At 39.3% G+C, this 13,405-nt stretch overlaps 1 protein-coding gene across 1 annotated transcript in view; it reads left to right on the top strand.

The window, feature by feature from the left end:
- The window catches only part of STK17A (serine/threonine kinase 17a), a 42,204-nt gene that overhangs the window by 15,152 nt on the left and 13,647 nt on the right, over positions 1-13,405 (top strand). Inside the window, exon 3 of the mRNA XM_002818017.5 lies at positions 10,015-10,159. Coding sequence (XP_002818063.1) covers positions 10,015-10,159 — 145 coding nt within the window. The remainder of the gene's footprint in view (positions 1-10,014; positions 10,160-13,405) is intronic.

Raw genomic sequence — 13,405 nt, 5'->3', positions numbered from 1 at the left:
AGGCAGGTGGATCACAAGGCCAGGAGATCAAGACCATCCTGGCTAATACGGTGAAACCTCGTCTCTACTAAATATACAAAAAATTAGCTGGTCATGGTAGCAGGCGCCTATAGTCCCAGCTACTCAGGAGGCTGAGGCAGGAGAATGGCGTGAACCTGGGAGGTGGAGCTTGTAGTGAGCAGAGATTGCGCCACTGCACTCCAGCCTGGGTAACAGAGCAAGACTCCATCTCAAAAAAAAAAAAAAAGAAATACGTCAAAAAGTGAAATATATAAACGTATATCCCCATAGCTGATAATTCTGTACACCTAGATTGATAACTGTGGTCATCTGAAATACCACGACAAACAACCTAAGTCTTTTGACAAAATTGATTGAAAACCTCAATGGGTCATCACCGTATATACAGTTGCCCAAAGAGCCAAGATCTCAAGAAATTTTTTTTCACAAACGCAGATGTACAAAAAGGACATCTCTTCATTTATTAAGAAAGTTTAAATGTTTTTGTTGTTCTTTTTTGTTTTTTTGTTTTTTTGTTTTTTTTGAGACGGAGTCTCCCTCTGTGACCCAGGCTGGAGTGCAGCGGCGTGATCTCGGCTCACCGCAACCTCTGCCTCCCAGTTCAAGCAGTTCCCCTGTGTCAGCCTCCTCAGTAGCTGGGATTACAGGTGCACACCACCACACCCGGCTAATTTTTTTGTAATTTTAGTAGAGACAGAGTGTCACCATGTTGGCCAGGCTGGTCTCGAGCTCTTGACCTCAGGTGATCCACCCGCCTTGGCCTCCCAAAGTGCTGGGATTACAGGCATCAGCCACCAGGCCTGGCCTCAATGTTTTTACATACACAAAATCAACATTGTGATAATATATTTTGATGGAGTCAAATTTGCAAAATATTCATAAAATGAATTAGAACTCTCCTCAAATTTTCACCCATTTCATACTTCCAGTATTGAAAATAATGTGAAGATGAAATGCATAGCATAGTGAATTGGTGCTATACGTGAAGGGGCAGAAGTTGTACATGATTGAAATGATTGAATAATTTGGCAGGGAAGAGTTCTTACATTTTTCACCCGCATTTTCACTTCTATAACCTTTGAAACACCTGCTGCGCTTGTATTTGGACAGTGGTTGTGATCTACAAATTTTGTAAGTATATGTTGTCCACCTGAAAGCCTGGTTATTGCTCAGCCATTGCAATTCAATTATTTTCTGCTTTCAAAGCACCAATAATAATTAGCTTTTAAACCATTAGGTAGCCTTGTATGCTTAACTTAATCACATCCTTTTTTGAAGGAACAATTTCATAGATCTCTTCCATTGTATTGTAAGGAATACAGTGAGAAGGAATGATACTGGGCTTCCCCAGTACCAAATATTTATTATTTATTAGTCAGGCTTCGCCAGAGAGACAGAACCAATAGGATATGTGTATAAATATGATAAAGGACTTATTAGGAAACTGGCTTATGTGCTTATGGTGACTGAGAAGTTCCACAGTAGGCCTGCAAGCTGGACACCTTGGGATGCTGGTAACATGTCTCAGTCCAAGTGCAAAGGCCTCAGAACCAGGGAAACCAATCATTAACTTTCAATCCAGGCCAAAAGCCTCAGAACCCCAGGAAGTGGGAGTGCAGGGAGCAGGGATGGTCAGATGTAAGTCCTGGCATTTAAAGGCTGGAGTCCTGATGTCCACGGCAGCAAGAGAAAAATTGGTCCCAGCTCTCAGACAGAGACCAGCTTGCCTTCTATATTTCTTCTCTCTAATTAGATGGTGCCTGCCAACATTGAAGGCATCTCTTTCCTACCTAGTCCACTCGGACTCCCACACTAATCTCTGGAAACACCGTCACGGACACGCCCAAATTATACTTTCCCAAATTTCTAGGTATTCTTTAATCCAGTCAAGTCAACAATTGAAATTAAGACCATAAATCCACCGCTTGTCAGTTTGGCACCCATAATGCATCTCCTTTAAACTGTACTTAATTTCCAAATAAAGACAGTAACAAGGTAATAGTTCCACCTAACATGATGCACCTAGCCTGCATACAGTGGAAAACACAGTGGAAATCCCCTCCCTAGAATTCAGTTTTCAGGATTTCAACAGTCAAGATTTTAATTGTTCAAGATTGTTATATGGGGATTTTAGACTTTAAGGATTTTTTTTATCTTTCAGGATTTTGATCTTTTGGGATTTTGACATTCTGGATCATGGCATCTGTGATTCTGTCTTTCAGGATTATGATCAGCTCTGGTTTAAAAAAAATGAACAAATGATATGAAGAGAAATTTTCACAGACATACATGAATGTAAATTGCTTATACACAGATGAAAATATTTTTATTTTTATAATGTAAATTTTAAAATAAGTTGTGAATTTCCACCTATCAAACTGGCAGTGATGATAAACAAAAGTGATATTCATTGATTGAGCCATTTTAGTATAACTTTTCTGGAGGACAGTCTAAAGTATGTATCAAAAGCCTTAAAAAAATACATTTTAACCCAGCACTTTTAGAAAAAGTTTTTTAATGGTACATAATGGGGTCTCACTATGTTGACCAGGCTTGTCTCAAACTCCTGGCCCCAAGCAATCCTCCTGCCTCAGCCTCCCAAAATGCTGGGCTTATAAGCGTGAGCCACCATGCATGGCCTAATTTTACTTTTATTAATTTTTTCACAAGGAAATATTAGGCAGTTTTGCAAAGATATGTTACCAAAATGTTCCTTATGGCATTCTCTATGTAGCAAAAAGGTAGAAATAATCTAAATGTTTGTTAGAAAAAAGGTTGGTTAAATAAATTGTCACAAAGTGGATTACTGGGCAGTCATTAAAAAGCTAAGGTAACTATAAATATATTGTCAAAGATTTAAAATATTAAGTTTAAAAAAGCATGTTACAAAATAATGTGTATGGCCTTATGTCGTTTTTATTCAAAAGTTTATAGCGGGTGAAGTCTGGATGGCTAAAATATTAATCATGTTACTCTTGAGAGTGTAATTCAAAAACATGGTGTTCGTATATTTTAATTCAATAATTTCACTTGTAGGAATCCCTTCTAAAGAAATAATACGAACATGAGAAGCACAAAAGTATTTGTCACAATGCATTTCTAATTTATGATAGTAGAAATATCCAAAAATGGCAGAATGGTTAAAAGTTTTTTTAAAAAATAAGTTTAGGAATCTCATATGGAAGCCCGCTGCTTACCAAGGATTTGTTTTTTTCTGTTTATTACAGATAGGATTAAGGTAGAATTGAAAATTGATGCAGAAAAGACCACCTGAAATTTCTCTCTCCAAAATCTCCTCATTCTTGCAAAACCTGCTCTTCAGCCTTTCATCCTGGGACCCATTTCAGTTCTTCCAGTCTTCACCCGGCTCCTGACTTTTTTCTTCCCTTTTCCTCCCTTCTCCTCTTTAGCAGTTAATTCAGCTCCTCTCTTACCAGCACCTCACATTATTTCCCTCTTCCTCTTGGTCACCCCCTGCAACTCATTTGCCCATTTGAAACCCAGAATGCATGCTGTGTGTCCCTCCCGTGCTGCCACACATTCTTGGAAGAACTTGGATCGTTTTTCATCTACTTAGTACAAGTGTAAGAGTTCCATCCTCAGCTAGGCTCCTGGTATAGCTTGGCAAGTCTGTACCTGATTTCTTATGTTCTTTTAACACCCCCACCCCCTGAGCTAATCAGTATCTTTACTGTGTCACCTACTTCCTACCTTTCATGAGATACCTAGCCTTTTCTGCCCCATATGGAGAAATCAAGGCCATCAGACACACACTCCCCAAGCATCCCTCCCCTCTTCGTCTAATATCTGTCTTTGTTGCTCTCATGCCCTTCCCTGCTGTTCGATGGAAGAGATTCAGGTAATTATTTCCAAGACTGAAACCCTTGTTTAAGTTCTTTAATTCTCATCTTTTCTAGGACCTGTGTTCTGTTTTTTCGTAAGTTTTGTAACCTCTTCTAGAGTTTCAGTCCCTCCTCCCATGGTGGTGCTTTTCCCTTTGTCTTCTGATATTTCAGTCTCTTCTATGCTAAAAGTCCTTTTTCAACTTTGACTCTTATGTCTTCCCTTTCTCTTTTCCTTACTGCTGTTCTTCTTAAAAGAATAGTCTGGATTTATAGCATTCCTCACCTTCCTGTTTTGTTCTACTTCATTGATCCACTCATCTGTTCATGGGCCAATACCCCATTCACTTTTTAATCTAATGCCATCTGCTCTTCTAATACTTTGATGAGGTCACCAGTCCTGTGTGCCAAAATTAGTCTCCTCATTTTAGTATTCATTCCAGTTCTTGTTCTCTTTAAACACTAGATATTATCCCTTCTTTCTTGAAATCATGTTCTTCCTTGGCTTTCACAGCCCTATTTTTTAAAAATCTTCTCCTCCTCTCAGAGCCTTTTATCCTTTTCTACTATATAAATGTAAGTGTTCCCCACAGTTCCATCAGTGTTACTGATGTCATACATCTATGTTTTATACATTTACCCCGGATAACAATCTATTTTTGTGGCTTCAGCTATCATTTATATGCAGATTATTTCCGAATCTTTGTTTCCAACCTCAGCCCCTTTCTTAAGCTCCAGCTGCCTGTTGCGTATGCCTGTGTCCAACTGCAGATCATTATTGGTCAATATATCAGTATCAATGCAGTCAATAGCAGTCAATATCAGTACTCCTGCATTGCCCTATTAAAGCCTGTTTTTCTTTTGTTTAGTATCCCCATCTGTTTCATTGCTCAAGCTAGAAACCTTGAAGTTATCCTTAATTCCTTTATCCTCTTTAACACTTATATACAGTATAATGAATTACCAAATCTTCCGCTTAAACCTCTCCAGTAGCTTCTCAGCTGGTCACCCTGGTTTTCAATCCTGGGAAATCCCTCCTGCTACTGTTAGATAAGTAATAAAAATATAGATTTGGTGATATTATTCCCTTGCTTAGAAACGTTTGGTGGCTTCTGTTTCTTTGATGATCAGGTTTTTTTTAGAACAGAAATCAGGATGAATTGGCCAAAAATTTTTATGTTCCACTTTTAGTTTGAAGAGGAAGTCTTAGAGATATACTCTGGATACAGAGATATCAAAATTCTCAGCCACGTCAATAGATTATTGTTATGGAAACAGGCAAGTTATGATCACTGCATCAATTAATCATTCCTGAAGCACCTGCCATGTGCACTAGATACTAATAGGTACCGATAATATAAAAAGTGAAAAAACGTAGCCCCTTATCTCCAGATGCTAAAAGTCTAGCAAAGGAAATAGATATGGAGGTTGAACATTCTTAACCTGGAAATGAAATGTCCCAAAGTTTGAAACTTTGAGCACTAATATGATGCCACAGTAGAAAATTCCACATCTGATCTTATATATTATCCCAGAAAGATGCTGACCACAGCTGATGAGATCACCTTTATAGGAATTAAGGATGCTAAGGATAGAATAACTATGCTGGGGGCTGTGCTAATGCAGCAGGTATGTGTAAGTGTAAACTTGCTGTGATTCCACATGGTGGCTGAGAGTGACACCTTCACTTTCTGATGGTTCAGTGTACACAAACTTTGTTTCATGCACAAAATTATTTAAAATATTGTATGAAATTACCTTCAGGCTATGTATGTAAGTTGCATATGAAATATAAATGTATTTTGTGTTTAGACTTGGGTCCCCTCCCCCAATATAGCTCATTATGTATATGTTAATATTTCAAAATGTGAAATCCCAAATGCTTCTGGTCCCAAACATTTAAGAGAAGGGATATTCGGCCTATAAATGATTACAGCAATGTTGATGATTTACTAGGAGTTCTTACTAGTTGCTGTGTGAACTAGAGTATAATAGTCAAAATGTATTAAGCATTCACTATGTGCCAGGCACTATGCTAAGTCTTCCAGCTTTATATATATTACTTATATGCTTTATTTACACTGTTTATAAATTTTAGAACACAATTTTATATATAAGAAAAAAAAATGAGCCTTAGGTTGTGCTGTATTACAAATAGCAGAGCCAGAATTTAGTCCAGGAGTGTGAGATTCCAAAGCTTCTGCTTTTATCCATATACTGTGCTCCTTTACTCTGCCTGGGAGGTTAGGGAGTGCTTCCTGGAGGAGGAGGCATTTCACAGTATATATTAGCCCATCATTGCCTTACTCTGAATTTTTTGAGTTGTTTTCCCTTCATCCTGTGCTCTTCTCCCTGACTTCTATTCTACCTCATCTCCTTCTAGTCCTTTTCTACCTCACCCTACATTCTTGGCACACTGCTTTTTTTGTCATTCCATTGTCATCTTCCCTGCATTATTTACGACAAGAAGTCTGTGATCATTCTTACCTTGGTTCACCTATAAATATGCCTTTTTAAAGATTTTCCTCTTTCTTACTGGTTTTTAGCAATTTGAGTATGGTGCCTTGGTTTTATTTGTATTTATCCTGCTTGGAGTTCATTGAGCTACTTAAATTTTTTTGTTTATAGTTTTTATCAGATTTGGAAATTTTTCAGCCATTATGTTTTCTAATATTTTCCTTCCCCTACCTCTCTTCTCTTATTCCTTGAATTACAGCATATTAAACGGCTTGATGCTGTCCCATAGATCCCTGGGGTCCTGTTTGTTTTGTTCAGTCTTTTTTCCCCTCCCTCTCTCTCTCTGTGCTTCCATAGACAGCTTATTTTGCTGCGTCTTAAAATTCACTGATTCTTCTGCAGGGTCTGATCTGCTATAAAGACTATCCAATGGGTTTTTCATTTAAGATACTGTATTTTTCACCTATGAAAGTTCCTTTTGGTTCTTTTCGTAACCTCCATCTCTTATATGATTATGTTCATATTTTACTTTAAATCTTTGAGCATCTTTATAAAGCCTGTTTTAAGGTCCTTATCTGCCAATTCCATCATCTCTGTCATTTCTGGGTCTGCTTTTATTATTTTTCCTATTGGTTGTGAATTGTAATTTGTGGCATTTTCAGATATCTAGAAATTTTTGGTAAAATGACATACATTTGGAATGTTGCAGGGTTGAGTAGATTTTATTCCATTAAAGAATGGTGAAGTATGTTTTAGAAGTCATTTAAATTACTTGTAGATCAGTTTGGTTAGGACAGACCTAGAACTGGTTAGCCTTGATATAAAGGATGGCCCTCCCAAAGGAGTCTGTTCATTGCCCAGTGTTTAGAGTGGCTTTTCTACTCTAGCTTGACAAAATTTAAATGTCTTACCTTGTTCTTTGTGAACACTGGGAATTTCTCAGCCTTATAATTTTCCAGAGTTATTTTGTCTAAGACTTCAAAGTACTATTGAGCAGATCTCTCTGTGCAGCTCCCTCCTCTCTGGTACTCACCTGCCAATTCCAGCTGTCTTAGCCTTGCCAAACTCCCAGTCTGTCTTCTCAGCTTAGCATGGCTGCTGTATTCTGCTTCTGCTTGGGTTCATCCCCTACCCTGTACCACTGTCCATAAATTGTTACCAAGTAGGAAGATTGGAGAGCTTACCTCTTCTCACAGCTCATGGTCCTACACCTGTTGTTCTAATGCCTGAAATAGTTGGTTCATATGCTTTAATTTTCTAGTTGTTTATAGCCAGAGGGCAAGTGCCATACCATTTGGTTGGATGGCGAAGTAGAAACTTGCCCTTTAATGAGTGTACCATGTATTTTTCACACAATGTGCCCTCACACATGTGCTCCCTCTATCTGCTATGTGCTGTTACCTTTTCATCTAGTGGACTTCTGGTAATCCTTCAAGGCTCAGAATAAATGTCATCTTTCCAAGATTTTTTTTTTCTACTTCCTTTCCAATTAATTGCTCAATTGCTAAGTTATCAAGTCATTTAATATATAATTTCACATATATATTAATGCATACATATTTGTTATTTAAATATCTTTCCTTTTTCTCTTCCCCACTAGAGCTTGAAGGACCAGACATACTTATTTGTAATTATCTTTCTATCTCTAGGACGGAGCATAGGGCCTAACATATTTGATGGTTTGTTGAATTTGAATAATGAGAAAGTAAAGATCCAGACTGGGCCTCAGAGCAAGACAGAAATGGAAATGCTAGTTTAGATAGAAAAAACAGTGTTTGGTTTGAGGCGGGAAGCTGTGATACAGCCAAGGTGCAGGCAGCTAGGGAAACTCAGTTACTCTTAGCTTCTAAACATCAGTTATATGGCTCTGAATTATGTTGGTCAAAAGATAATCATCTCACAACTTTCCAACGACCACTAGAAAGTTGAAATTTTAAAGTTCTAAATGTTTTTTGTAAAAGTAGTTTTTGTACAAAACTTTTTTTGTTAACAGTTTTTAAATTAATTTCCCAGTAAAATTTTTTGGTTAAAAAGTAGTGTTGCTGTAGTTAAAGATAGAAAAAGCAAAGCTATTATAGGGCTTCTTTAGCTTCCATGTGAAGGAAAGTACTTTGTGTAAAATAGTTAATATTATATTTTCTGTTACTATACTTGAGAGATGCTTTTAACATCTCAGATTGTTCTTTAGTGAGATCACATTTAGTGATATTAGTTAATATAGTATTTAGTTAATGGGTAAAATCCACAGTTAAACAGGGTTATATGATTATATGTTGCACCGAGAGAAATATAGTCTCCTTTTTTTTTTTTTGTAAGAGGAATGAATGTCATCTTAATGGTCACTCAATCTAGCTTTTCAGTTTTCTTTTTTTTTTTTTTGAGATAGAGTTTTGTTCTTGTTGCCCAGGCTGGAGTGCAATGGCGTGATCTCGGTTCATGGCAACCTCTGCCTCCCAGGTTCAAGTGATTCTCCTGCCTCAGCCTCCTGAGTAGCTGGGATTACAGGCATGTGCTACCATGCCTGGCTAATTTTGCATTTTTAGTAGAGACAGGGCGTCTCCATGTTGGTCAGGCTGGTCTCAAATTCCTGATCTCAGGTGATCTGCCTGCCTCAGCCTCCCAAGGTGCTGGGATTACAGGTGTGAGCCACTGTGCCCGGCCTCAATTTTATCATAATAGTCTATATTTGAAATACATACTTGAAAATTTTCACAAACCTGTAGTTAGCAGTATATTTTGTGCTTATGTAAACTACTTAAATTGTTGAGAAAACCAAGAAGGAACCATTTGTTAAAACAAGAATGGGGCCGGGTGTGGTGGCTCACGCCTGTAATCCCAGCACTTTGAGAGCCCAAGGTGGGCGGCTCACGAGGTCAAGGAGATCAAGACCATCCTGGCCAACCTGGTGAAACCCCATCTCTACTAAAATACAAAAAAAATTAGCCGGGTGTGGTGGCACATGCCTTTAGTCCCAGCTACTCGGGAGGCTGAGGCAGGAGAATCGCTTGAACCCAGGAGGCAGAGGTTGCAGTGAGCCAAGATTGCGCCACTGCACTCTGGCCTGTTGACAGAGCAAGATTCTGTCTCCAAAAAAAAAAAAAAAAAAAAGCAAGAATGGGTAACTTTATAGTGTAAAAAGACTACTTGCTCTTAAAATTTAGGTAAAGAAATCCTTGTATTTATGTAAATGGATAGTAATGGACTGAGGAACTCAGATGACAGTAAACTGCCATTAAGATACAGTTTCAGCCAAAATGCAGTTCTTTATTTCAATTGGGGAACACAGTTCTGTTACCAGCAAATTGTGGCCTGCATGTGCAGAGGGCTTAGTAAACTGCACATTACATTGTGGTGCATCTCGAGCTACTTGGGACTGAGTTGGCTCAGCCTATACTGTGTTTTGATTCAGGTTGTTAAATCCATACTAACAGTTATACAGGCTGGGTACAGTGGCTTATACCTGTAATCCCAACACCTTTGGAGGCCAAGGTGGGAGGATCACTTGAGCACAGGAGTTTGAGACCAGCCTGGGCAACATAGTGAGGTCCCATCTCTATTTTTCAAAATAAAAATACATTTTTTAAAAAAGGTATACAGTTACTGCCAGACTATAATTAATTTACTCTGTAGTTTTGGTGTAAGTGTTCGCCATTTCTTATGAGTTATATATTACTTTAATTTTGCCCTTCTCTAGTGCTGCTGGGGGTGAAATCTTTGACCAGTGTGTTGCAGACAGAGAAGAAGCCTTTAAAGAAAAAGATGTTCAAAGACTTATGCGACAGATTTTAGAAGGTGTTCACTTTTTACACACTCGTGATGTAGTTCATCTTGATTTGAAGGTAAGATTCAAATTACTTTACAATTTTCAGATTGCTAAAGAATGTCATTCAAGACATAAAATATTTAGCAGTGATTTATTCAAACATGTTTCACGTTTGTGTATTATTAGATAACAAGGGTATTAGAATTGAGTCTTTACTCCTATCCTCTAGCCAGTTAGTTTTATCAGGGAGATAATGCACACATGCGTACGTGGAAACATACATAATAATACAATGCCAAAGAAAGGAACTCAAAATATGACAAGACAGAACTTGAGCTAGATCTTTTGAAAAGTTAGGATTTAGATAAGTTGAGAAGAATAAGAGAAAATTGCCTCACAAGAGTTAGGAATATTTGTGATGTGCTTGGGAAAAAAATAAATGGAATCATTTCACTGGAATTGAGAAATCAATTAGGAGATATTAAAAGCTGGGGAAAGGCTGGATTCTAGGGGTTTCATATGTCATGAAGACATAGATGATTTTTGAGCCAGGAATATTCGAGAAGCAGTGTTTTGGAAAATAGGCAGCAGTAAATAAATGAGAAAATTAAAGAGATTAGAGGCAGGTAGATTTCTAATTTAAAATCGTCAAAGGCGGAGAAGAGGAAGGAAAGAAAAACAAAGGACGGTATATCAGTTATGTTCCTTTCAAGTGATCAAGGTGCCAGCTGAAACCAGGGTAAGCAAAACAAGGAAATTTTAGTGGCAAACAAGTCCAGGGATAATTCTAGCTTCAGTTATGACAATATTCAGGGCTCAAAAACTGTTGCTAGTACTCAGTTTTTCTCCAGCATTCAGCTCTGCCTTCTTTGAATGACAATAAGATGGTAATAAAGTAGATGCTGCTGTTCAGCCTTGTAGCTACCCGGAGACAGCAGGAAAGTCAGTCTCTGCTCACAGCTCTGTCCAAAGTTCTGAGATTCACTCTGATTACACCAGCGTAGATCAGTCTGGAACTAATAAGTGTGCTGGTGGGTGAAGGGCTTTGGCTTGCCATGCCAGTGTCATCAGTGTCATAGGCTCCAACTCTGGAGGAAGAGGTATAACCCTTTCTACCATCCTAACCTTTACGTGGACTGAGTGAAGAAGGGATGGATTCTCAAACCAGTTCTGTTTCTGAAAGAACAAATAATGGGTGCTCAGGAGACAGTAAAGGTCCACTATGATGATTCTTAGTATATTCCTGCAGGTGTCTGTGGTAGGCAAGTTTAAGATCTCTGTTGATTTTCTGATGGTTACTTTCATATCAAGTCCAGGTGCAACTGTGGGAAAATGAAACATTCCTCAAACGGAGAACATGCCACAGCGACCCTAGTTCCTAGTGTTTATTCCATTTACAAAGATGGCCTTACTGGCCGAGGAAATAGGGTTAGGAAGGATGGTAACCTGAGAAGGCCAAAGCCTCTGGACCGCCCCTAAAAAACTTTCCCATCCTGAACTGCAGCATCATCTCACACCACGATCATCTACTGTTCTACCTTGACCTCTGCTGTAATATCCCCTCTAGCAGAAAGTAGATGCTTATGGCAGTGTTCTCTGACCCAGACATGAATCAGAATCACCTGGAAGGGCTTGTTAAAACAAATTGCTAGGCCACAACCCTAAAGTTTCTGATTCAGAGTAGGGCAAGGCGAGGCTTAAACTTCAGGCTAGGGGCCACTTTAAGAATTGCTATATGGCCAGGGCCGAGCGCGGTGGCTCACGCCTGTAATCCCAGCACTTTGGGAGGCCGAGGTGGGCAGATCACAAGGTCAGGAGATCAAGACCATCCTGGCCAACACGGGGAAACCCTGTCTCTACTAAAAATACAAAAAAAAATAGCCAGGCATGGTGGCAGGTGCCTGTAGTCCCAGCTACTCGGGAGGCTGAGGCAGGAGAATGGCGTGAACCCGGGAGGTGGAGCTTGCAGTGAGCCGAGATCGCGCCACTGCACTCCAGCCTGGGCAACAGAGCGAGACTCCGTCTCAAAAAAAAAAAAAAAAAAAAAGAATTGCTATATGGCCAGGTGTGGTGGCTCATGCCTGTAATCCCAGCACTTTGGGAGACCGAGCCTGGCAGATCACTTGAGGTCAGGAGTTCAAGACCAGCCTGGCCAACATGGTGAAATCCCATCTCTACTAAAAATACAAAAAATTAGCCAAGTGTGGTGGCGCACGCCTATAGTCGCAGCTACTCCAGAGGCTGAGGGGGGAGAATCGCTTGAATCCGGGAGGTGGAGGTTGCAGTGAGCTGAGATCGTGCCATTGCACTCTAGCCTAGGCAACAGAGCGAGACTTTGTCTCAAAAAAAAAAAAAAAAAAAAGAACTGCTATATGGCACATTCCGTAATACCTTTGTTTATTTATATAGATAGATAGAGTCATACTATATAAATATAAATTCATATCTGTATATATTTAATGCTACATAAATAACTGCTTAATTTTTATTGCATGAAGGTGCACTCTCGAGGAGTGTACAGGCTGGGCGCAGTGGCTCATGCCTGTAATCCCAGCACTTTGGGATGTCAAGGAGGGCAGATCACTTGAGGTTAGGAGTTCGAGGCCAGCCTAGCCAACATGGTGAAACCCCATCTCTACGAAAAATACAAAAAACTGGGCGTGGTGGCAGGCGCCTGTAATCTCAGCTACTTGGGAGGCTGAGACAGGAGAATCGCTTGAACCTGGGAGGTGACGGTTGCAGTGAGCCGAGATTGCGCCACTGCACTCCAGCCCGGCTGACAGAATGAGACTCCGTCTCAAAACAAAAGAGGATACAGTGTGTGTAATCTGGAGGCTGACTTCTACAGCAAACTTGATAATGTCCCATTTGAATTTAGGTGGAAAGGTAGTTTCTTTTTAAATACTAGTTTCCTACAGAAAAATTTACTTGTTTCCTACAGAAAAATACAGGGAAAAGAAAACAATGTGGAAGTTTTTTTGTTCTCTTTTGAAAGATGCCAAGGTAAATTCATTTTATACACATTTATCTTTTCTCAAAGATATTAATTCTTTAATACCATGGCTAAAATGGACACTCAAGACCCAGTAGCCACATGGTACACAGTGGCGTTTTTTGAAAGCAAGTGTGGACATGTGCACACCCACATGCTGAGGTGGCCTGATGTTAATGCTGAAGGTTACCTCGTTAAAACCTTTCATAGCTTGGGTGGGGGCTTTGCTTTTCCCCTTCAGTCTGTCATATGCATAAGAAGTTCAAAGATCCTTGCTGCAAGAAATTTCCACCTTGCTTCCCTCGGGAACATTTACAAGGAAGAGATGGC

Source organism: Pongo abelii, chromosome 6, assembly GCF_028885655.2.
Source record: "Pongo abelii isolate AG06213 chromosome 6, NHGRI_mPonAbe1-v2.0_pri, whole genome shotgun sequence".
Taxonomy (NCBI): Eukaryota; Metazoa; Chordata; class Mammalia; order Primates; family Hominidae; genus Pongo; species Pongo abelii.
This window is presented reverse-complemented; position numbering and strand designations above follow the sequence as displayed.